The sequence below is a fragment of the Hibiscus syriacus genome, unplaced genomic scaffold, assembly GCF_006381635.1.
Source record: "Hibiscus syriacus cultivar Baekdansim isolate YM2019G1 unplaced genomic scaffold, ASM638163v2 tig00110482_pilon, whole genome shotgun sequence".
NCBI lineage: Eukaryota > Viridiplantae > Streptophyta > Magnoliopsida > Malvales > Malvaceae > Hibiscus > Hibiscus syriacus.
In genome coordinates this window covers 3,465,881-3,491,359 of record NW_024062758.1, presented here as the reverse complement: position 1 = coordinate 3,491,359, position 25,479 = coordinate 3,465,881, and the positions used below count along the sequence as shown (strand labels likewise).

Genomic DNA, 25,479 nt, shown 5'->3' with positions numbered 1-25,479 from the left:
TTTTATAGCCACCACCGTTGTAGCCGTCGGACCGGTCCGAAGAGGGGGCCTCGGTGAGTCACCGGACTACCAGTGGTGACTCACCGAGTAGCCATGGCGTGGACGGCTGGTATTCTGTCTTCTGGAGCCTTCGGTTGGGACGTGGCAGCGGCGGAGGCGGTGAGGGCTTCTGGAATCAGCAGCAGCGGCGGCCGCGTGGCCCTAGGGTATCATACCCTAGGGTTTGTGCTGGATGAGTGTGGACCGTTGGATCGTGCCAGATCCAACGGCTGTGATGAGGCGGCTGAGGATGATTAGGGTTAGGAAACCCTAACTGGAAACCTAAACATTTAGGGTTTCTAGTTAGTTTTGGACCGGTTTCAGTTGGTTTGTAACTGGGCCGGTTGAATTGTAATTGGTTTGTAATTTATATGTATTTAATATATTTAATAATAAAATAATAATAATAATAATAATAATAATAATAATAATAATAATAATAATAATAATAATAATAATAATAATAATAATAATATTAATAATAATAATATGGATAAAAAATTAATATCTTCAGCTGCCCCTCTTTGCTCATTATTGTGTTAACAAGAATAGGGCAAAGATGAAAAGATAATAAAATTTTTTATCCATTTGGCTTCACTTGATTATAATGGAGATATTGAATAAATTCTTCTTTTTCTCCAAATAAGTTCTTCTTACTATGAACTTTCTGCTGGGGATGATGATGACCTCCTTTTTGTGATAGAGTCATTCAAAAGGTTGAATAGGCTCTTGATGAGTTCTTCTCATTATGAACTTTTTCTTCCTTCTTCAGATGAGTTCTTCTCATTATGAACTTTACCTGGTAATGTCGATCCATCAAATGATGAATTCAAGCAAAAGGTTGAACAAATTCTTCTCATTATGAACTTCTTCTTCCTTCTTCAGATGACGAGTTCTTCTCATTGTGAACTCTTCCTCTGGAAACGATGATCCATCAATTTGATGAATTCAAGCAAAAGGTTGAACAAGTTCTTCTCATTATGAACTTTATCTTCCTTCTTCAGATGACGAGTTCTTCTCATTATGAACTCTTCTCTGGAAAAGAATGATCCATCAAGTGATGAATTTAAACAAAAGGTTGAACAAGTTCTTCTCATTATGAACTTTTTCTTCCTTCTTCAGATGAGTTCTTCTCATTATGAACCTTCTCTGGAAAAGAATGATCCATCAAGTGATGAATTTAAACAAAAGGTTGAACAAGTTCTTCTCATTATGAACTTTATCTTCCTTCTTCAGATGACGAGTTCTTCTCATTATGAACTCTTCTCTGGAAAAGAATGATCCATCAAGTGATGAATTTAAACAAAAGGTTGAACAAGTTCTTCTCATTATGAACTTCTTCTTCCTTCTTCAGATGACGAGTTCTTCTCATTATGAACTCTAACTGGAAAAGCTGATCCTTCAAATGATAAATTTGAATCTTTGCTAAAATTTTTGAAATTCCTGTTAGAAATTCAACAAAAATGAATGAAAATGCATCTATTTTTGCAAATGCCTAAATATGATGCATGAATATTAAGTTGTTTGATTTCAGACGGGTGAATTGAGTATTTCTTCAATTGTAAAAACCCAATATATCTGTCTTCTTCAAATCAAAGAATCTATCACCTTTGACAAATGTAGATGTAGATATAATGTCACAAAACCTCTTGAGAATAAAACTCAATAGTATAAACTCTTGAAAAGCTTGCATTCTGGCAACATGTTGATTCTGATAACAACTCATCTGATTATGAAGTGACCTTTCAAGATGATTTCACAGATATCGATAGTTCTTCTAATACCGAGAAATCTTGACTTCTGATTCTGATGAAGAGATAAACTGTTATACTTGACAAAAATGTGATTCTCAGAAGTTGAAACTTCAAATAGCTTTCTTCCGGTAAAAGATGGGAAGCCATTATGTGATGATCCCAGTTACAAGCAAAGGCGAAACTTGTGCTATGATTTTTGGGAAAGGAATAAGCAAAAGAAGCTTGAAAAGAAACTTCTTAATGAAGAAGATCATGCAGTTCATCTTTTAATTCTAATGATTGGTTCTGTAGTTCTTACCAAAACAGATCAAATAACTCAAAGAACACTTCCAGAAGATGCTATTAACAAATTCATCTTCCAAATTCAATGATTGATTCTGTCCAACCAGATCAGATAACTCAAAGAAAACTTCCAGAAGATGCTATTAGCAAATTCATCTTCCAAATTCAATGATTGGTTCTGCCAAACCAGATCAGATAACTCAAAGAACACTTCCAGAAAATGCTATGTTCTGTCCAACCAGATCAGATAACTCAAAGAACACTTCCAGAAGATGCTATGTTATGATCAACCAGATCAGATAACTCAAAGAACACTTCCAGAAGATGCTATGTTCTGTCCAACCAGATCAGATAACTCAAAGAACACTTCCAGAAGATGCTATGTTCTGATGCTTTTCCATTGACAAAGAAGTGATGGCCTTCATGGGATCCAAGAACAAAGTTGAACTTGTTTATAACTATGTACCAAAAAGTGCCAAATTGATAGAAAAGATTTGTAATGTTCTTGAAGCTTATGACAAAGAGCTACTTTCGAGTTTCCAGAAGTATGTTCTTGATGAGTGCTGCAAATGGAATCTAGTATGGGTTGGAAGGAATAAAGTTACTCCACTTGAACCTGATGAGGTGGAAATGCTTATAGGTTTCCTTAAAAACCATATACAAGGATTTGTATAGAAACATGTTTCCTAGTGATATCAATGTCTTGTTTCTTTTTGCTGGAATCAGTACTACAAAGATCATCTTCTACTGTTTTAGTATATCTTTGAAAACAGATGTGCAAGAACTGAATGGTGATCGGTTGGAGCAATTGATGAGTAGAATTAGCGGATTCGACCTCGTTGTCGATAGCACCACTTGTAACAATCTTGATGTTCATGGCTTTAAGCTAGTGATGAGTTGCTTACTTTGTATTCCATGTATTCAAAAATATTAACATAAAGTGATATTCAGAAATCTTTAAATTATTTCAAAATTATGTTAATTCAATAGAAAAGAATAAATTGAATTTCCAAAAATAAATTGAATCTCAAATAAATTGAACTTGAAATAGATAGAATTGTATTCAAAGTTCTGGCAATCATAAGAATAATAAAAATTCAAATGTCTCAACAAATTATAAGCATAAGTATTTCTAATTTAATCAAGTTGACACAACTTAGAGTAATGATGTAAGCCTTTGTCTGGAAGATCTCAATCGTTGTCAAAATGCTTGTAGATGTGAAGCTTCTTCCAAACCATCAAAATCTTAAGAGAGTTCAATTGCCAGATGCCTAATATCAACCTACATTTGAGCCGCCTTTTCAGGTTTTCAACTCAAATCCTTCCTTTGGTTACAAGATGCCCTTTGTGGGTTTTCACCTTGACCCCTTTTTTCTTTTTCTTTTTCTTCTTTTCCTTTTTCTATTTTTTTTTTCTTCAAGCATAATATTTCTTGACAGAATCCGAGTTTATTGGATTTCTCAGAATTTTTCCATCCATTTCTGCCAAGATCAACGCTCCTCCGGAAAAGGCCTTTTTCACAACATATGGTCCTTCCCAATTAGGCATCCATTTCCCACGGAAATCTTTATGTATAGGCAAAATCTTTTTTAATACTAGATCACCCTCTTGGAATTCTCTTGGATGTACTTTTTTGTCATGAGACTTCATCATCCGTTTCTGATACATCTGTCCATGGCAAATAGCTTTCAATCTTTTCTCCTCAATAAGGTTTAATTGATCAAATCTAGCTTGGATCCATTCAGATTCATCCAATTTTATTTCTCTCAATATTCGAAGCGATGGAATCTCAACTTCAATTGGTAAGACTGCTTCCATCCCGTAGACTAAAGAAAAAGGCGTTGCCCCAGTAGATGTTCGAACAGTAGTTCGGTATGCATATAGAGCAAAAGGTAACTTCTCGTGCCAATCTTTGTAAGTTTCAGTAGTCTTTGTAATGATTCTCTTGATGTTCTTATTTGCTGCTTCAACTGCCCCATTCATCTTTGGACGGTATGCCACTGAATTTGCATGTTTGATCTTAAACTGTGCACAAAGTTCGGTCATCATTTTGTTGTTCAGGTTCAGAGCATTATCTGTAATGATCCTTTCTGGTAGGCCATACCGGCAAACTATCTCTTTCTTTATGAACTTGCAGACTGTGGATCTCTTAATATTGGTATATGAAGCAGCTTCAACCCATTTGGTAAAATAATCAATTGCCACAAGGATGAAGCAAGGTCCATTTGATGCTTTTGGTGTGATTGCCCCAATGACATCTATTCCCCACATAGAAAATGGCCAGGGTGCTGTCATTACATGTAAAGGAGATGGGGGTACATGAATCTTGTCTGCATATATCTGGCATTTATGACATTTCCTTGCGTAATCAATGCAATCTGTGTACATGGTAGCCCAATAATATCCATATCTCATTATTTTTCTGGCCATGGAAAGACCATTTGTATGTGTTCCACATATTCCACTGTGTACTTCTTCAATGACGTTTCGAGCTTCGCTGGTATTTAAACATCTCAATAGCATTTGATCATTGCTTCTTCTATACATAATCTCTCCATCAAGAAAATATCCAGCAGCCATTCTTCTCAAGGTTCTTTTATCAATTTCCGATGCATTTGATGGGTAACTTTGATTTTTGATATATTGCAGGATATCATGATACCATGGTTTACCATCTACCTCTTCTTCCACACTATAACAATGTGCAGGAATTTCATATACTTGCATTTTGATTGGCATCATATCAACTTTCTTATTTGCCTGAAACATAGCAGCTAATGTAGCCAAAGCATATGCCATTTGATTTTCTTCTCGAGGGAGATAATTGAAGGTAACTCTCTCAAATTCTTTCACTAATTCGAGTGTAAAATTTCGGTATTCCAATAATTTGGGATCTTTTGTTTCCCATTCTCCTCGCAATTGATACACCACTAACGATGAATCTCCATATATCTTGAGAAATTTGATTTTTCTTTCTATAGCTGCTTTTAACCCCATGACACAAGCTTCATATTCCGCCATATTATTGGTACAAAAGAACTCCAGTCTGCTTGTAAAGGGATAATAAACATTTTCTGGAGAAATCAACACTGCCCCGATTCCTCGTCCCAAAGCATTAGATGCTCCATCAAAATAAAGCTTCCAAGTTGCAAATTCATCATTTGTTCTGACTTCTTCATTCATGGATATGCACAACAAATCTTCATCGGGAAAATTGAAGTTCAAAGGCTGATAATCATTTGATACACGACTGGCCAGAAAATCAGCTATGACACTTCCTTTTATCGCTTTTTGGTTGACATAGATAATATCAAACTCAGATAATAACATCTGCCATCTAGCCATTCTGCCTGTCAAAGCTGGTGATTCCATTAAGAATTTCAAAGGATCAAGTTTTGATATCAACCAAGTAGTATGGTATAACATATATTGTCTGAGTCTTCGAGTAGTCCACACCAAAGCACAACATAATTTTTGTATTGGTGGATATCGAACTTCACAATCAGTAAATTTCTTGCTCAGATAATAAATAGCTTTTTCTTTCCTTCCTGATTCATCATGCTGTCCTAGTACACATCCCATCGAATTTTCGAAGACCGTCAAATAGAGAATTAATGGTCTATCAGGCATCGGTGATACTAAAATTGGGGCATTGGATAAGTATTTCTTAATAATATCCAAAGTTTCTTGACATTCTTCATTCCAGACTTCAGGATTGTTCTTTCGAAGTAATTTGAACACTGGATCACATTTGTCAGTCAATTGAGAAATGAACCGAGATATATAATTTAATCTCCCCAAAAAGCCTCGAACTTCTTTTTTTGTGTTGGGTGGTGGAAGATCTTGAATTGCTTTGACTTTATCTGGATCAATTTCAATTCCTTTTTTGCTGACCACAAATCCCAAGAGTTTCCCAGAAGTTACCCCAAAAGTGCATTTAGCAGGGTTAAGCTTTAATTGATATTTCCTCAATCTCTGGAAAAGCTTTCTCAGATTTTGAATATGTTCTTCTTCTGTTCTGGATTTGGCAATCATGTCATCTACATATACTTCAATCTCTTTGTGCATCATGTCATGAAACAAAGTTACCATGGCTCTTTGATATGTTGCCCCTGCATTCTTTAATCCAAATGGCATCACTTTATAACAGAATGTGCCCCACATGGTTATAAATGTTGTTTTTTCCATGTCTTCAGGATTCATTTTTATCTGATTATATCCTGAAAAGCCATCCATAAATGAAAACCATGCGTGCCATGCAGTATTGTCCACCAGTGTGTCTATGTGGGGTAATGGAAAGCTATCTTTCGGACTAGCTTTGTTGAGATCTCTGTAATCCACACACATTCGAACTTTTCCATTTTTCTTTGGTACGGGAACAATGTTGGCTACCCATTCTGGGTATTTAGATGCCTGTAGGAAACCTGCATTGATCTGTTTCATCACTTCTTCTTTGATTTGCAACAACATTTCTGGCCTCATTCGTCTGAGCTTTTGTTGGACTGGTTTATATTCTGGATTGATTGGAAGCTTATGTATCACTATATCTGTGCTCAAACCAGGCATATCTTGATAAGACCATGCAAAGATATCTTTGAACTCTTGAAGGAGATTTATCAATTCTTGTTTTATCTGGAATGTCAGAGTGGTACCAATTTTCACCTCTTTTCTTTCTTCATCTGTTCCCAAATTCACAGTCTTAACCTCTTCTTTGTGGGGTAGAATTTGTTTGTCTTCTTTTTCTACCAATCTTAATAGTTCAGTAGGAATATCACATTCCAGTTCATCTTCACAACCATTGATTTCTTCCAGACATATAGGCTGCTCTAAATTTATCACTGGATTAAATCTAGGAATAAACATGCTATTAACACGGTGACACCTGCAAATTTAAGTCGGAACATTTCCGAAAGAATATAGTAAATTTATGAAAATAAATAAATGTAAAAATGTAAGAAAATGTAAAGAATGATTGCCATATGAAAATTTTAAAGAAAACTTCTTATATTTAACATAATTTCTTTTACAAGATAACAAAAAGTTTTCATATTTTTGAGCTAAACATAAAGATTAGTTCTGAATATTACTCTGCATTAATATTAAAAACTATAGGAAGATCTTCAGTGGTCCAGTTGGTGAGTGTTTCTCCAGGAAAGCATGGTCGAATCATATCCAAGTACTTGCCAGTCTTGTTGTTATTAGTGATCATGTTGATAAATAATCCATTCATAGCTTCTTCAACTATGTCTTGATCTTTCGTCAACTTTTCTTCTTTAAAGGCTTCAACAAGCTGCTGTTCCACATTAATTGTTCCCCCTGATCTGAATATGGTTTTCAACTGTGGGAAAGACATGTGTTTCCAAAGGATTTCTCCTCCTTTCAATTTTGCCTTTCTGTCTTCACATCTTCTTTTCATCTCTTTGTTCTTCTGCTGAAGATTGGGCTTAAATCCCAGCCCAAAACGGTCTTTTTTCATCTTTATACTGATAGGAACTGAAATCCCTTGAAGATTCTTTCCTAGACCTCTCCCAGCTTTAACTCCGATGCCTAAAGTTTGTTGTACTGTCATCTTGGTGCAATCAGATAATCTGGGATATGGAATTTTCCTTCCTTCTGCAACAAAAGTTGTATTTACAAATTCAAGAGCTCGAAAAGAGCATTCAAGAGCCTCATCATTGGTGTCGATATATGGAACATCGCTTGTTACAGACGCAATGATTTCTTCTTCAGCACTGACGCATATTAGTTGTCCATCAACAACAAATTTCAATTTCTGATGTAACGAAGAAGGAACGGCTCCTGCTGAATGAATCCATGGCCTCCCTAATAGACAATTATATGTGGGGTGGATGTCCATCACCACAAAGTCAATATTGTACACGACTGGGCCGATTAATAACGGTATTTCCATTTTCCCAAGCACTTCTTTTTGGGTACCATCAAAGGCTCGTACCACATTCTGATAACTCTTCATGTGTGATTGATCCAGAGGCATTCTTTGAAGTGTAACTAGAGGCATCAAATTGAGAGCAGACCCATTGTCAATTAATACTCCTGGCAACACATGACCATGACAATGTGTCGTGATGTTTAAAGCTTTTACTGACCCCATTCCGCCTTCTGGTATTTCATCATCTGTGAAGGTTATGTAATTGTCGGCGGCTATATGTCCCACAATTCTGTCAAGTTTATTGAGGGATATATCTTCGGGGATAAATGTCTGATTGAGGATTTTCATCAAAGCATTCCTATGCGCTTCTGAATTCATCAAAAGATCAAGAATAGAAATTCTCGCCTGTTGTTTGTGTAGTTGTTCAACCACACTATACTCACTATGTTTCAAGAACTTCAAAAATTCTTGAGCTTGCTTTTCTGTCACAGGTTCATTGAATGCTGGAAGGGATTCATCCTCAAATACCTTCTGAGGTATTGCCATGGCTTTTCCTTTTGCTTTCACTTGTTCTGAAGCATTGGATGTTTCGGGAGAATAACATCTCCCACTTCTTGTAAAGAAACCGACCTCGCTCACTGCTTCAGACGTCAATGTAGTACTCAAACTCTGTATTTTCTCTTATGTTTTATCTAGAGAATCAGATCCTCCTACCATTGAAACATGGGTAGTATAATTCCAAGGTACCCTGCGGGTATCTTTGTATGGAAATGGTAGAGGAGTGGTAATGACTACTTTTGGCCTTATTGGTGCCGGAATCACCGTGGATGATTTCACATTAATGATCACAGGATCATTTATTCTTTGATTTGGTTTAGAATCCTCTGATGAGCAAACATCATCTTCTTTTTTCCCGGGTTCTTCTTCAAAGAATTCTATTTCTCTGTTGTTCATCAATTTTGCACCAAGTTTCTAAACTCAGGACATAGTTGAATTTTATGCCCTTTCTCCTGATGATATTCACAATAATTCTTGCCTTCATTCTGCTTTGGCCTGAATTGTTGTGGAATTATACCGGCTAAAGAAAGCTGTTGGAATATCCAAACAAATGGAGATTTAATTTCAGAAATGTCAGTCTTTGCTTTCTTTCTGTTCTCTTCATTAATTGCATTCACGTTTTTATCTCCATGATTTGGCAATGGATGACTTGATGCGGATGGTGTATTGAATTCCAACTTCCCAGTGTTGATCAAATTTTGAACCACCCTTTTGAAAGCTAGACAGTTTTCAATAGAATGTCCTGTAATTCCTTCATGGTAAATACAGTGTGCCTTTGTATCATACCAAGGAGGGAATGGTGGTTGCATGGGAACCAAAGGGTAGGGCCGTATAACATCTGCTTTTAACAGCGAATCATAGATCTCTGCATATGATACTGGTAAAGGTGTAAAAGATAACCTTTCATTTTCTTTTCGAGATCCTCTGGACTCTGCTCGATTAGTGTTTGTTTCCTCTTTCTTAACCCTTGGCTGGGTTATTGTAACACTTTTCGATGAATCTTTGCTGTAAGAATTGGCATTGTTGACCTCATTCTCCTTTTTCCGGTATGTAGGTCTTTTGGAACTAGACCCATCATTCGATTCAATCTTGCCACTTTTCAAAACATTTTCAATTAATTCTCCAGAAATGACCAAATCTGCAAAATTTCTGGTTGCATTCCCCATTAAATGATTTAAATAAGGGGCCTTCAATGTATGGACAAACATTACTGTGGCCTCTTTTTCTGACAAAGGTGGTTGAACTTGGGCTGCAATGTCACGCCATCTCTGGGCATACTGTCTGAATGTTTCATTATTCTTTTTCTCCAAATTCTGGAGAGTCCATCTATCAGGGACCATGTCTGTCACATGGCGGTACTGCTCTAAAAATGCTTTAGCCAAATCTTTCCAGGATCTAATGTTGGCTTTGGTCAATTGAGTATACCATTTTAAAGCCGGTCCTGTCAAACTATCCTGGAAGCAATGAATTAACAATTTTTCATCCTTCACATATCCTGCCATTCTTCGACAAAACATAGTGATGTGGGATGAAGGGCATGTAGTACCATTATATTTATCAAATTCGGGAGCTTTGAACTTGATAGGGAGGATTAGGTCTGGAACCAAACTTAACTCACTAGCATCAAACCCATAGAATGACTCAGTTATTTCCACGGATTTCATTCATTCTTCTAAGCTCTTGATCTGTCTGGTCAGCTCTTCATTTACTTTTTGTTTCTCATTCAGCTCATTTAAATCTGGGATCAACTGATCAGTATTAAGATCCCCTATTTTCACATCTGATATAAGTGGATTTTTGCCTGAAGATGCAGGATCCACTTGTTGATCTTCATGTGGTTTGACTTCTTGTAATGCAGATGTACGAGCATTGATTTGTATAGGGGTAGTACCAGAATGATAAATTGGTTCTGATGGAAAACCTAAAGGATACATAGGATCTTGATCAAAAGATACAGGATTTTCATGCATTTTTCCACTGATAGCCTGCCTTTTAAACATGTCCTCTATCTTCTTCATCATACTGTCTTGTGAATTTACAATACTGGCTTCAATTTTTTCCAACTTCATTCTCATTTCTTCTTGTTCTTTATGATGCTGTTCCTCAATACGCTGTATTTTATCATCCATAATTCTCCTAGTAGCTTGTCTAGTACCGTAGTGATGTAGTATTTCTCTTTTGGCCAGAGTAACTGCGATTGAAAAATCTTTTAATATTATTTTTTCAAATTTTAATTAATGAATTTTAACTTAATAAATAAAATAATAATTCATAGCGAAAATTATGAAATGAATGATGAATGTATGCAAAATGCATGTATGTAAAAACATTGATCCCAAAAAGTTAACTGTCATAGAACAACTTTCATCGGCATACAAAAGTTTCTTTATAATAGTTCAGAACTACAGATAAGGCGTAGCTTTCCTATTAAGCTCTATAATTTCTTTCATTAACCATGACACCTTCTTTCCACACTTAGAAACTGGATCAACGTGATGCTCAATTATTTCGGCTTCAACAGCTAGTTCCCCAACATATCTGGCAACCTCGCTCATTTGTACCATGGCCTCGAACACCATATTGCTTCTTTCTTTACTTCTTTCGACATAGAACTCAGTTGACTTTTGCCATCGTTCAGTTGTTCCTTCAAGAGTTTGCTCTAACTCAGTGATTCTGACTTGACAATTGTGCAGAATTTTTTCAAGATCTCTAATGCGTCTTCGCAGTGAAGCATTTTCCTCATTACTTTCTTTGAGATCATTAGGTCCTAGACGAACCTTTTCTTGAAACAATGATTCTTCCAGTTGCAAAATGTAAGCATTAAACTCTGAGTTTTTGTTTCTAGACTGATCTAAATCCTCTTCAAGTTTTGTTCGTGCTTCTTGCGTTCTTTGATTAAGCTTCTGGATTTGAACATCTTTGTTTCTGCATCTTTGCATCCAATTGCTAGCCACCTCTTGCTCTACCTCAAGTCTGGTATTGAAATTTTTTCTTTCCAGCTCCCATTTTTCTTTTTCAACATTGGATTCTTCTATCTTTTGGCCTCTGACTTCAAGCTCAACAATCAACTGGTTCATTTCAGATTCAAATCCCTTGAACATGATACTTTTCTCGCTTTCAAATTTAACAAAGATGTCATTCTTCATCTCCTCTAAATCTTTGGCTCGATCTTTTTCTTTTTGCATTTCATTCATGATCTCACGGTGTTCAGCCTTGTGTTTTATAATTCGCTCTCGTCTGTCGACCTCGAAATCTTCCATTTTTTGCTTTCCTTTTTCCAGGCTTTTGAGTAGACAGCTATTCTTCCCTTTTAGATCTTCAACTCGTCTTTTCTCAATGTTCAATTCTCTGGTCATTTGTACCGTCGATTGACTGGGTCCTGATGCTTTTCGGGATTTATATAACTCCTGATAATCTTTCTGTAAGGCTCTGTACTCATCCTCACCTTTTTCTTTATCTTTTCTCAACATTGCACATTGTGACGAATGAAAGTCAATGTCAACCCCCAACATAGCTTTATCTTGTCTCATTTGCTCTAATTCTTTCGACCAGCCATCTCTTTCTGCTTCAAACTCAGCTCTCAGGATTTCAATCTCTGATGAAACCACCTTGATGCGATCATCCATAGAAATATCCTCATTTTGATCTGGTAGAGGAATATTTTCATTTTTCCTGACAGATCTCCATTCTTCATAATCAGGAGTTAACATTTCTTTTGCTGCTTTAGCTCGAATACAAAAAGTTGTTTTCCAAGCTGTAACGGCTTCCATGATATTTCTTTTATAATTTTTGCTGTGAAATGCGAACTCAGATGACTGTAATCCAGCAGTGACAGGTACAAATTGACGACCTTCATACTGTCTTATAACCAGAAGTGGTGCATATCCAATTCCTCCCCATAATCCGAGCAGCATTATCCAGTTGTAATCCCCACATCTGTAAATGAATTCCCTTTGTATTTGCCACGGGGCTCGCCAAACAACGTCATTGCTTTGCAAATTTCGAAAGGCATTAATCCACATATCTTTCTTAATTTCTTTCGGCCATTCCTGCTCCAGAAATTCCTTTAATGGTGAATAATCCGTATTAAAGCGTCGGTATGAAACCTTTTCTGTCTTCCAGAAATGACTACGGATCCACACATATAATAACTGAGTACACCCTGAGAATCGTCCACCTCCTAGCCTTCTGCAAGCATTTAATGATCTGAAGGTCTCTGCTAGGATGGCAGAAACAGGATTAATCTTCTTCGGTAGTTGTTCAAACAAGTCTACCACTGCAGCTTCAACATATCCCAATACTCTTGGGAAGATGACCATACCATATATACCCAGAGCAAATAGATCAAATCGTACTTTAGCGTCTGGATGACTCTGAATAAGCTCTCTGATGTTGGTCCAAGCAATGCCTTCGCTTTCGCCTTTTTGTTTTGTACGGGATGCTACCCATTCTTCTCGTACCCCGGCAATTTTTGCTAATTTAACTCGGAAGGGTTGAGTTTTAATTGACTTTGAATAGATTCGATTCTCCAAAGCCCCTTCGATATGTAACAAAGTTGTGTATTCTTCAATAGTAGGGACCAAGTCCTCCTTATTGAAAGTGAAGCAATTGTACCCTGGATTCCAGAATTGAACTAGGGCTCGGAGTAATTCATCATCAACTTCTACATAGAGCAGGTATGGGATGTCTCCGTAAGTCTGATAAAACTGCAATTTTTTGTTTGAATCCCAACTTTCCCAAATGCTTCGCAAATCTTGCATATCATTTCTTTTTAGTGAAACTGAAGCATAACTGGCCAAGTCAGATACATAATCATCCTGCAGACTATCTCCTTCTTGTCTTTGTAAATCCTCAGCCCACTGTCTTACTTCTGAGTTCAGAATTATTTGACTTGAACACTTTTTATCCATAGATGAAGGCTTTCCAATGCGACAATTAACACAAGGATCAATGTCTTTTATCCTGTATGATGCAATGCAAACAGAAAAATAATGAACACACAAAAAGAAAATAAGTTAGTTTAAAGGATAATAACATTTATTTAATTTAAACATGCTTTTCTAAATAATTTAAATAAACATGTAAAATAAATTAACAGGAAAGACAAAATTTATTTCTCCTGTGTGTACACCTATTTTGGACAAAATTTCGGCATGACTTCTGATCGGAAGAGTTTCTAAGGTTTTTTATATGCAGGGTTTCAGATCTAAGAATGAAGGTACCCGAATTGTCATTGTTAGTGCCCCCTTGGGTTGCTAACCCTCAATCCTAGTCCATTACAGACTAAAGTGGATTGAGTTCAATTCGAGGGGATACATTTCTCTATGCCTGACACGGAGAATAAATTCTCACGAAGACATAGAGCATATGAACCCCGAAAGTTACTTGCTAGGTCTGACACGGAGAATAAATTCTCACGAAGACGTCGCTTTCACTCCCACTTAAAAGGGACAACTCAATTATAGAGCTTTATGTAATGTAATGCAAGTGTTGTGTGTGAGGAGAAATGTTCATACCTCTGACAAAATAACTAATAAAATAAAATACTTGCAAATAACACATATAAATATTATAAAAATAATAAATACATAAAAAATTTGAAAAGAAAGAATTAAAAATTAAATATATAAATTTTTAATTTTTAACTAATAGAGACAATTTATAATTGATTTTTTTTAAAAGTTTGACCAGTCTCCAGCAGAGTCGCCAAGCTGTCGTAACCGGTTTTCGTCCGGGCACGAAATATTAAAATTTGGCGGGGAAATTAATATTAATAAATAATTTTGAAAATAATTTGTGAGTCGCCATCGGCCTTTTTGGATCAGGTAGGTCGAATACCTAAAAATTATTTTTTAAAAGAGTTTTAAGAAAACATCAATTAAAAAATTGAACTGATCTGCGTTTTATAACCAAAAATTCATTCTTTTTAATAATAAAAAGGGATTCGTGGTCGGTTACGTTTAGGGAAGGATTAGCACCCCTACAACGCCCAAAATTGGTACTTTTTAATTATAAATTGTCTCTATTATTAAAAATTTAAAAATTCAAAAATATATTTAATTTATAATCTTATAATTTCAAAATTGTAAAAAAAAAAAATACTTATTTAAAAATATCCGAAAAGAACTTCTAGGTGCCTTAAGACAGCTCTTTTCTTTGATATTGATAAATATTAATTTAAATAATATTGTTTAATTTTAAAACATCAGAATAGGACATCCAGTTGTATTAAGACTGTCCTTTTCTTCGATATTAAAAATAAATATTTAAAAGTTAATATTTATTATATATATTTATGAATATATATCAAAATATTTAACAATATAATAAAATAATAATTCTATTAAACAATATATTTAAAAACAATAAAATAAATAAAGACATATAAAATTAATAACTAAATTATAAAAATAAAACTAATTACTAATTACTAATTAATTGAAATTATAGGGTTTAAATATATTTTTTTTATTTAATAATTTAGTGACCAAAGTGTAATTATTTAAAATTCAAATTTTATAATAGAATAAATTTAAAATATGAACTAGGGATTAAAAAATTACTTATTAAAATTAAGGGATTGAATTTGTAATTTATCATAAATATATTATTTTAATAAAAAGGACTAAAATGAATAAAATTAAAATTCAAAGACTAAATTAAAATATTTATGAATTCAGTTTAGTGACCAAAATGTAAAGTTTACAAGTACTAAGGACTACGGACGGGGTTTAACTTTTCTATAATTACGCGCATAGTCCTTCCCGAAACGACGTCGTTCGGGAAGGACTATAAGAGTCCCAAACCGGCTGGCCCGAAGGGCCAGCCATTTCATTTTTTCCTTTTTTTTTTTTTCTTTTAGCAGAAAGAGAGAGAGAGAGAGAATTCTCTCTGGCCTCTCTCTAGATTCCCTCACCGGAGGGAATCCGGCAGCCGTCTGCCGCCGCGATTTCTGCCGCCGGCCACCGCCGCCGGCCACCGTTTCCGGTGGCCGGAAAAAATATTTTTCATCCTAAATGTAGATCGGACCGTCCTAATGACGGTTCCGATGTTTTTTTTCATTAAAAGGCTCCCAATCGGAGCAAATCTACAATAATACCTTCGGCTTTTCGAAGTTTTGGTGAGATCCGGTGACGATTGGGGCTCTCCGATGACAGGGTAAGCTTTTTGTCTCTCTTCTCTCTTTTTCCTTGCTATGGTTGATGCTGACTGAGATCGTTGGTAGTTTTATATCTCTCTCTATTTTCTTTCTTTTTTTTTTTTTTCTTTTGGTTCTGTCTCTGTCCTTCTGTCTCTGTCTCTCCTTCTTTTTTTTTTCGCAGGTGGGGTGGTGGCTTTTATAGCCACCACCGTTGTAGCCGTCGGACCGGTCCGAAGAGGGGGCCTCGGTGAGTCACCGGACTACCAGTGGTGACTCACCGAGTAGCCATGGCGTGGACGGCTGGTATTCTGTCTTCTGGAGCCTTCGGTTGGGACGTGGCAGCGGCGGAGGCGGTGAGGGCTTCTGGAATCAGCAGCAGCGGCGGCCGCGTGGCCCTAGGGTATCATACCCTAGGGTTTGTGCTGGATGAGTGTGGACCGTTGGATCGTGCCAGATCCAACGGCTGTGATGAGGCGGCTGAGGATGATTAGGGTTAGGAAACCCTAACTGGAAACCTAAACATTTAGGGTTTCTAGTTAGTTTTGGACCGGTTTCAGTTGGTTTGTAACTGGGCCGGTTGAATTGTAATTGGTTTGTAATTTATATGTATTTAATATATTTAATAATAAAATAATAATAATAATAATAATAATAATAATAATAATAATAATAATATTAATATAATAATAATAATAATAATAATAATAATAATAATAATATTAATAATAATAATATGGATAAAAAATTAATATCTTCAGTAGGTACATTTCATCTCAATTTACATTTAATCTAACTTTAATTGAATAAAATATTCATTCACTTGAGATAAGACCAAATCACCCTGAATTAATCTTCTTATTCACTATAAAACCAAGTCACCTCATCCTTATCATATTACAAAGTCAAATATGAATTAATTTGACTTTTATTTATGAAATTCCCCTTGAATTTTTAAATCTTGCGTTTTAGTCACTAAATTCCACTGTTTCGATTAAATTTGAAAAATTGCACATTTCCAACCAAATTTCTCTAACTAAAATATTACAATAATATTTCCAATCATTTTATAACATCCTTCAAACTTTTGTAAAATTTCAATTCGATCTAAATTTCCGATTCCTTACCGACTTTAACCCTTTCTAATTTTTCTTTACTAAATTTCCAAATCAAAAAAAATATAATTTCTATAAACGTCACTCTCAAGAGTGAACTATCTATTTATGAAAATCAAATTCTTTTTTGGAAATTTATCACTTAATTCCCTAAATATTTTCCAAGTTTTATACTTTGACCATCAAATTTTCAAAATTTGCATTTTGGTCATTATCTAAATTTTTTGGGTATTACAATTCTCCCCTCCTTAAGAAAAGTCGTCCTCGGATTTTAAAACTTTCCATGAAAACACTAACTCCCTTTTTATAAGGATTGAACTTTCAATTGTAAATTTGTAACCCTAATTTAGGGGTGTACTAATTGTTAAGACATGCCCACGCCTTAACTATAGACTTCTTCTGCGATAACACAAGAAAGGTTTGCCTTAATTTTGAAGGCTGGGATTGCCAGGCATCATTTCATGAAAGGTTTGCCTCTTTTTTGGGACCCGTCTGCCCCTTTGGCATACATCTATGGTGCTTTAGGGAAGAACTGGTCCCTCACATATAAATTTCCATCTAATCACTTTGTTATTTGCCTTTTTTCCGGTTGCATACTGATCATTATAAGATGGGAAATGTCTCATGGATGTCATTAATTAAACAGAATATATTAACTCTTAATGCTTGCATATTTTATAATTGAATCTAGTAAGTTCTTCTTCCTTTTTAACCTTTTATATTATTTATTTTTTTAAGCTTTGAAATGACATATTAAGAATTTTTTTTACTTTGTTCAAGCATATTTTGATAAATATATATATAATATAGATATATAATAAATTGTATAAAATCACAAAATATTAAATTTAAAATTATTTTTTGTTAAATTAAAATTTATATTTAGATTTAGATATCCAATCCGAAAATTTAAATATTCGATTTTTTCAAATAAAATACGGATCACGGTTTTAGTAATCTAAATTTGAGAAATATATTATAAAAATCCACATATATTAAAAAACAAAAATGCTGGTCTTCAGAATTCCATAGTTGCCTTTTATTATATAGTTTTGAAATTAAATTAAACAGTTAACTCAATTCAATGAGTGTGAGTTATATTAAAAAAAAGGAAAATATGTAAAATTATTTCATGCACCACCGAGGGAATTGCTTGCTATCTTACTGCCATTAACTTTATCTTCATTCAATATGTAAAAGCTATCAACATATGATAAGTGTTCAGAACTGTGCACATCGTGATATGAATATACAATTTTCTATATTTAAAATATTATCTACACGTATTCATATTTAAATGCTATTGAATATAAAGAATAAATTTTTATTAGAAAATTGCTTTTTATTTTCGATTAGTTAATAGAAGAGTATTTTAAATTTCTAATATTGTCATATATTTTATTTAATTTCAGTTTAATTTCAGTTCCAAATACGAAAGGAAATATTGTATGTAAACTTTGTGGCAAAGTTGTGAAAGGAGGAATAACACGGTTTAAAGAGCACATTGCTCATAAAACCGGTGAAGTCGCACCATGTCCTAATGTCACTGGTATGTGAATATGTGATATTGATACTTTATAATTTCTTTAGAAAAAATATAATTTATATTTATTTTTAAATATTAATAATAAATATTATACATTATCAATAGTGTGATTATATTTATTTGATTACAGGTATCATTAGAGAAAGCATGATGAAATTACTTAAAGAAGCCAAGGAAAAGAAAATGGACAAAAAAAGGAGAACAGATGAATTCTTATCACAATTAAGGGAAGAAGAGGATGAATGCGTAGATGATGTTTCTGCTATGAGACAAGCCACTCAAGAAAGTATTCAATCCCAACACGAATGGCATAGAAGAGAAGAATTCAGACGAAGTACGGGTGGTTGGGATAACATTTATGAAGAAGGACGATCTTTTTCTCTTGGATCACGTGGAAGATATCGTGAAGAAAGATCTGAATTTAGTTTAAGGGGAACTATACCTGAATTGGTTAAGATCAAAAGCTCAAGAAAACCAAAGGTTAGCGAGTCTATTTTAAAGACATTGCGTAAAAAGATGGGTGAAGCGGTCTCGAAATTTATAATATACGATCGCCTTCCTTTTCGATTAGCAAGCTCGCCTTGGTTGTATAACTTAATTCAAGTATCAATGGAAGTTGTAAAAGGTGTAAAGCTCCCAACACCTTATGAGATTTCAGATGTGTATTTGACATCGGAGTATGAACAAGTTCGTGAATGGGTAAATGAACTGAAGACGCATCGGAAACAACTGGGTGCAACTCTGATGTGTGATGGTTGGACCAATAGTTTAAATCAAATGCACATCATCAACTTCCTTGTTTATTGTAGTAAAGGAACTGTATTTTGGAAATCTGTGGATGTCTCGAACATTCGTAGTAGAGATGCTGAATTCTACTATAATTTGTTAGACAAAGTTGTTGAAGAAATTGGGGAAGAATACATTATCCAAATAGTGACCGACAATGAGGCAACAATGAAAGCCGTTGGGAAAAGATTAATGTTGAAAAGAAACCATCTTTATTAGACCTCATGTGCAGCTCACTGCTTAGATTTTTTGTCTTGAGGATATTGGAAAAAAGTCTAGTGTAGAAAAAGTGTTAGAGGAAGCGAAGAAAGTGACATGCTTCATATATAATCACATTTGGACCGTTGATTTGATGAAGAAATATACTCGCGGTAAGCAAATTCTTCGCCCTGCTCTTACTCGATTCGCTACTCATTTCATACAGCTTGAGGAGATAACAAGGCAAAACAAGGTTTGAGAGTGATGTTTAAGTCAAAGGTTAGTATTTTATTATTAGTTAATACAGTTACTGATTACTCAAATATAACAATATTTAATGATTTTATTAGTTCCAATTTTTAAATAAGTTAAATTATGTTATTGATTTCTTTTCTTATTAAATATAGGAATTCATAGAATCAAAATGGGGACAATAAAAATCAGGGCCTGCTTATGAAGCCAAAAAAATTGTTTTGGGAAAAGATTTTTGGAAAAAAGCCGTTGATATCATAAAAGTTTACGAACCCCTAGTCAAAGTGCTAAGGCTTGTTGACGGTGATGAAAAACCAACAATTGGTTTTATTTATGAGGCCGTTGATAGAGCTAAACGAGCAATTAAGGAAAATTGTCGATATTCCATCGAGTATGAAAGAATTATTGACAATAGATGGAATTTTATGCATTCCGACTTGCATTCAGCTGGTAAGATAAAATATATCATATCGTTAAGAGTTATTTTTTTTATTTTAAGTTTTATAATTTATATTATTATCATTTGAGCATAAATTATGATTAGGTTATTTCCTCAATCCTCAATTTCAATTTGGGGTGGAGCATTCTGAGAATGTATTAACAGAAACATTAGAAGGAACAAGATCAGTGATTGAAAGATTAGAACCTTCTATTGATAATCAAATCAGAATGGTTAATCAGGTTAGATTCATTCAAGTAATATTATTTGTAACTTAATTAAATAATTTGAAATTGAAATATTTTTCTCATTTTAACTTAAACTTTTATTTATGCAGTTGTTACTATTTTGAAGTAAACACGAGACATTTGATACTCCACTGGCACAAAAAGCTTGGAATCAAATGAATCCAGGTAAATAGTTAATTATATTATTTACTTTATATTATTTAATTATATATGTACATTTTGATGTTAGTTTGAAATTTAAATAATATTATGCAGCTGAGTGGTGGATGATATATGGCACATGTACTCCTGAATTACAATGATTAGCAATTAAAGTGCTTAGTCAAACAACTTCTACATCAAATTGTGAACGAAATTGGAGCACATTCAGCTATATTCACACCAAAGCAAGAAACATGTTGAAGTACAAAAAACTTGAGAAACTAGTGTTTACCTATTATAATATGAGACTTTGAGGCATCAAAAAAGAATGAGCATTGATGATATAAACGCTAGTTACAATCCTATCAGCCTTGATAATATCTTTGAAGATGTTGATTCACTATCAGAATGGCTTCAAGAGAAAGAGAATCCATTATTAGATGGTGAAAATGCTGGTGTGTTGCCTGTGGATACCTCAGATGATGAAATTAATGTTGATGATCAATCTCAACAACAAAATTTATCTCATTCAAGTTCTAGTGCAACACCAAGTCAAAGTGGTGATGGGCCCGATGGTGGTGGTTTAAGTCCAATTGATGACGATGATAGACAGAGTGGTGATGGAGCTGAATTTAGATCTTCTGATCGGTATGGAGAACAATATGTTTATACAGGTAGTCGACATTTTCGTGCTTCATCTAGTAGAGAAAGAAGTGAACCAAGAGCTCAATCAAAAGGAAAAGGGAAAGACACCAGAAAACATACTTCTGAAGGTTTTTCTTCCGGCAGAAGATCGACTTCTAATAACCCTGGGTATAGCAATTCATCTACTAGCACTCATGATTTTTATCCACAGGGACAATATTCATATTTTCAACCTTCACATGGTTTTTATCCACCATTTCCTAATTATGATGTGCCATATCATCCTCAAATGTACCCTCCGCCACCAATGTATCACCCACCTCCACCTCACATGTATCCTCCTCCTCAAGTATATCATCCATCTCAATTATTTGAAAATCAAGGTAAAAATGTTACAGTTTTTGGATATATTTTTGGACAAAGACCACAGAGATCAAGTGGAGATCACTCTCAAAGTGAAGGTGAAGGATCTGATCTTCCTCATTATTCCTCTAATTGGTGAAACTGCTACCACCCCATTTTTAAGGTATGTTTGACCTACCAAAGGAATCTATGTTTCTATGACATTTAATTAGTTATCATTTTTTGGGTTTTTAATTTACATTGTTTGATTGGTTTTAGATTAAAAGAGAGACACCCATAATGAAGATTGTTGAACATCTTGACATAGTTAGGTTGTTTGCACGAGGTATGTGTTGTTTTAAGTATTATACATCTTAACATAGTTATGTTACATGAGGTATGTGTTGTTTTAATTATTGTACATCGTACTTTTATGCTCTTGCTTTAATGAAGATTGTTTTCTTACTTTAATTATCTTATGAGATATGTGTTGTTCTTTTTGCTTACATTTGATATATATATATATATATATATATTATTCTTGAGTTTTTCAGTGAAGGATAACTCTTTGATAAAATGGTAAATAATTTCTTATCTCATAGTTATAGCAAAACTTATTTTTATCCATTTTAATTTATTAGATTTTTCCTATGTTGATAGTATTATTTCTTTTAAATAATAATGTATGCACAATGTCATCGTTAATTAATTATCTTATCCTATCATCGGATTTTTAAAGTCTTCTATTTGGTTAAACTATATTATATATATGTTAATTTCGCTTAGAAAACATTTTAAAAATCTTTATAAATGATTCTTTATAATTATAATTATTTTTATTATGTTTTAAGATAAGTTGTGCAAAATTTAAAAAAATTCACGACCGCAACACCTGCAGTGAACGTGATGACATCCGTTATGTCAGCAACCACGATAAACGCGACGCGACCGAAAACGTGACCGCGAACGCTGTTTAAAACCCTGACACTGAGTGCCTTTTTGTATGTTATGCTAATGGTATTGTTTTCATGTTTCTTGAATATTTTGCCGCTTTCATTGATTGATTATTAAATGTTTCAGGATGACATGCCTAAGCCTGGTGTTGCTGTTCCCCCTCGTCCTTAAGGCGAATGATGCTCAAGTTGAATTCCTATATTTTATTTTGCTTTAATTTGCCTGCATTAGTTTCAAGAACATGGGAGATGTGTAGGAAGGCTTTGATTTCTTGACAAGTTTAATTGCATTTTGGTTATTGATCATTTTCAGCCGACAGTTACGGGTAAGGACAGCACCATTCTCTATGTTTTCACCGACACATGCTATGGTTAATTTAAACCTTCGGCAGCTGTCCCTTAAAACCACCCCATGTTGTTCCAGCTGCTCTCGGTTAAAAATCAGATCAATTCCATTTCATTTTCCATTCCTTGTATTGTTTTCTTTTTGCCGATTTGCATGCCTCGTGTAATGGTGGGATATGGTGGCTCACCTTAAAAAGCCTACACGTTTTATTTCTTTGACACACAATTTCACTCGTAGCAAAATGGGTCATGAATCTTCAAGTCAAGGCATAAAATAATTTCTCAATAATGTAATTATTATGTTTACTCATTATAATAATCAGATCAATATGTTTCATTATCAATTGTGTAAATTTCGATTATAACAATCCTTATTAATTTACAGAAGAGAGAAGAATTAAACTAGCATAATTTACTTAAAATAAAATAATTTGCAATTTGTAAATAAAATGTTAAAACAATCGATAATTAAATATTTTCCGAATGAATTTAGAATCAAAATTTGAATTACTATTTATCTTATTATACAGTGAAAAGGACATGGTTCGATAGTTTGTAGGACAGAAAATGAATTCAAGAATTTAATGTTTAAAACTAATTTTTATAATTCTCGTGCTTTTTACCGGTTAAATCGATTTTAAATCTCAATTGATTGATATATATATATACTTTTCTTTTTATCTATAACATGATTGAAATGAAAGTGGATGTAAGTAGAAGCATCGATTTGTCAATAAGCTTAATCAACAAGCTGAGGACGCGTGATCCACAAGATGGAGACGCCAGGTCTCAAAGCGGCATAGCCAACAGCTCCACAATTTGGACACGCCAGGTTTTGAAGTTTCGGGACGTGTCTTACATGCATGATGGCATATATGCAGAATTATGACCCCCTCACTCTATATGTGTGTATATATACTTGTGTATGTATGCAAGTATGGAGTACAAATAGAAAAATATAGAAGCAAAAATGGCTCATGCAACTTTCACAGCTGATGATCAAAAGCTAGAGTTTTTCAGGCTGCTGAGTGGCCACAAAATCCCTGCCGTTGGATTAGGCACTTGGAGATCTGGTTCTCAGGCCGACAACTCTGTTTTCACTGCCATTGTCGAGGTAATGCTTGCTTCCCTTGTATCATTTTTCATAACATTTCGAGCTTGATTAATATTTGATTAAGCCTCTAATCATGGCTGCAGGGTGGTTACAGACACATAGATACAGCTTGGGAGTACGGGGTTCAAGAAGATGTAATCTCTTTTTTCTCTATAGTATCCCAACATGCAAAGCAAATCTCTTTTTTTGACATTTTCTCTTTGGTTTCTCAGGTTGGCCATGCAATCAAGGCAGCAATACATGCAGGACTTGAGAGGAGGGATCTTTTCATCACTTCCAAGATATGGTAATTTGTGTTACTTTTTTTTTGGTTTGATTTTTACGTTTTCTATGGGATTTTTGTGGTGAAATGTAATATACAGGTGCACAGGCTTGACACCTGAAAGGGTTCGACCTGCATTGCTAAACACCCTCCAAGAACTCCAACTTGAATATCTTGATCTTTATCTGGTAATTATAGATATGTTTCGATTACTATTGATATAACAATGTTGTAGGGTGTTGAAGAAATTATTGAAAAATGAAATGAACCATGAATGCAGATACACTGGCCATTTCGTCTTAGAGAAGGAGCGAGTAGGCCTCCCAAGGCCGGAGAAGTAGAGGAGATGGACATCGAAGGCGTGTGGAGAGAAATGGAAAAGCTCGTCAAAGAGAACCTCGTTAGAGACATCGGTGTCTGCAACTTCAGTTTGAAGAAGATGAACAAGCTGCTAGGGCTTGCTGAAACCATGCCTTCCGTGTGCCAAATGGAAATGCATCCTGGTTGGAGAAACGACAAGATGCTGGAGTTTTGCAAAAACAACTCCATCCATGTCACTGTAAAACACATTTCATTTGAATCATTTCCTGTTTTCCATATTCCACCGTTGATATTTAATTAAGATGTTAAATTTGCAGGCGTACTCGCCGCTTGGTTCATCGGAAGGAGGAAGAGATCTTATCCACGACGAGACGGTAGAAAGAGTAGCGAAGAAGGTGAACAAGAGCCCGGGTCAGGTGCTGGTGAAATGGGGGATGCAGAGGGGAACCAGTGTTATCCCGAAATCAAGCAACCCTGAGAGAATAAAGGAGAACATCAAGGTGTTTGATTGGCAACTGCCGGATGAAGATTTCCAAGCTCTCTGCAACATACCTCAACAGAAACGAGTGTTGGATGGAGAGGAATTGTTTGTGAACAAGAACCAAGGGCCCTTCACAAGCGTGGCTGATATTTGGGATCATGAAGATTGATTAACAAATAAAGGCCATCTACAATCTTGAGATGTTTGCAGTTAATAATATGGTTAATAAATAAGAGACTGGTTATTTATTTGTTTTTCCAGAAGGACTAATGGCTTCACTTGGAAAGAGTTTTGATTCCTGCATGGTGAAACAAAAGAACAAAAATGGTTTACTCAGAACTTCAACCCAGTTGGATCATTTCTTTACATCCAAAATGATTGCATCTTGTTTCAAATCTATGATTACATGTCCAAGCCATGGATCATTACAAAACAATGAAGCTCAAACCCTAACGCATATGACACGAACAAATTTTATGTAGGTTAGTAAATGACGTCAGACAGAATAGTGATTATCCTGCAAACAGATGATTCACAAAAGAAAATTCGCCCAAAAAAATCCAGAGAAAAAAAGTCTCTAGGGTTTAATAAAATATTATCAAATCAAACAACGCCAAAATCAGTCCACAA

The 25,479-nt window shown here is 34.7% G+C and overlaps 3 protein-coding genes and 1 non-coding gene across 4 annotated transcripts in view; all 4 read left to right on the top strand.

The window, feature by feature from the left end:
* LOC120128671 overlaps positions 1 to 19,327 on the top strand; it is a 30,546-nt gene extending 11,219 nt beyond the window's left edge. The window contains exons 3-4 of the mRNA XM_039146308.1: positions 18,189 to 18,325; positions 18,453 to 19,327. Coding sequence (XP_039002239.1) covers positions 18,189 to 18,325; positions 18,453 to 19,327 — 1,012 coding nt within the window. The remainder of the gene's footprint in view (positions 1 to 18,188; positions 18,326 to 18,452) is intronic.
* LOC120129066 lies at positions 17,293 to 17,397 on the top strand. Its single transcript, XR_005516695.1, has one exon. It is a non-coding gene; the product is annotated as a small nucleolar RNA snoR99 (small nucleolar RNA).
* A 1,387-nt stretch (positions 19,328 to 20,714) lies between the features above and the next one.
* Positions 20,715 to 21,533, top strand: LOC120128670. Its single transcript, XM_039146307.1, has one exon. The coding sequence runs from the start codon at positions 20,715 to 20,717 to the stop codon at positions 21,531 to 21,533; it is 819 nt and encodes a 272-aa protein (XP_039002238.1).
* A 1,890-nt stretch (positions 21,534 to 23,423) lies between these two features.
* LOC120128777 (aldose reductase) lies at positions 23,424 to 25,018 on the top strand. Its single transcript, XM_039146410.1, has 6 exons — positions 23,424 to 23,785; positions 23,869 to 23,919; positions 23,998 to 24,071; positions 24,148 to 24,235; positions 24,328 to 24,606; positions 24,686 to 25,018. The coding sequence occupies exons 1-6, from the start codon at positions 23,642 to 23,644 to the stop codon at positions 25,016 to 25,018; spliced, it is 969 nt and encodes a 322-aa protein (XP_039002341.1). The 5' UTR covers positions 23,424 to 23,641.
* The last annotated feature ends 461 nt before the right edge of the window (positions 25,019 to 25,479 follow it).

Bases quoted from the DNA above. Each gene is read 5' to 3' on its own strand.
- LOC120128670 (XM_039146307.1), top strand. From the start codon at position 20,715: ATGAGCATTGATGATATAAACGCTAGTTACAATCCTATCAGCCTTGAT.
- LOC120128777 (XM_039146410.1), top strand. From the start codon at position 23,642: ATGGCTCATGCAACTTTCACAGCTGATGATCAAAAGCTAGAGTTTTTC. The intron at 23,920-23,997 runs GTAATCTCTTTT...TTGGTTTCTCAG, and splicing joins AGTACGGGGTTCAAGAAGAT to GTTGGCCATGCAATCAAGGC. The intron at 24,607-24,685 runs GTAAAACACATT...TTAAATTTGCAG, and splicing joins ACAACTCCATCCATGTCACT to GCGTACTCGCCGCTTGGTTC.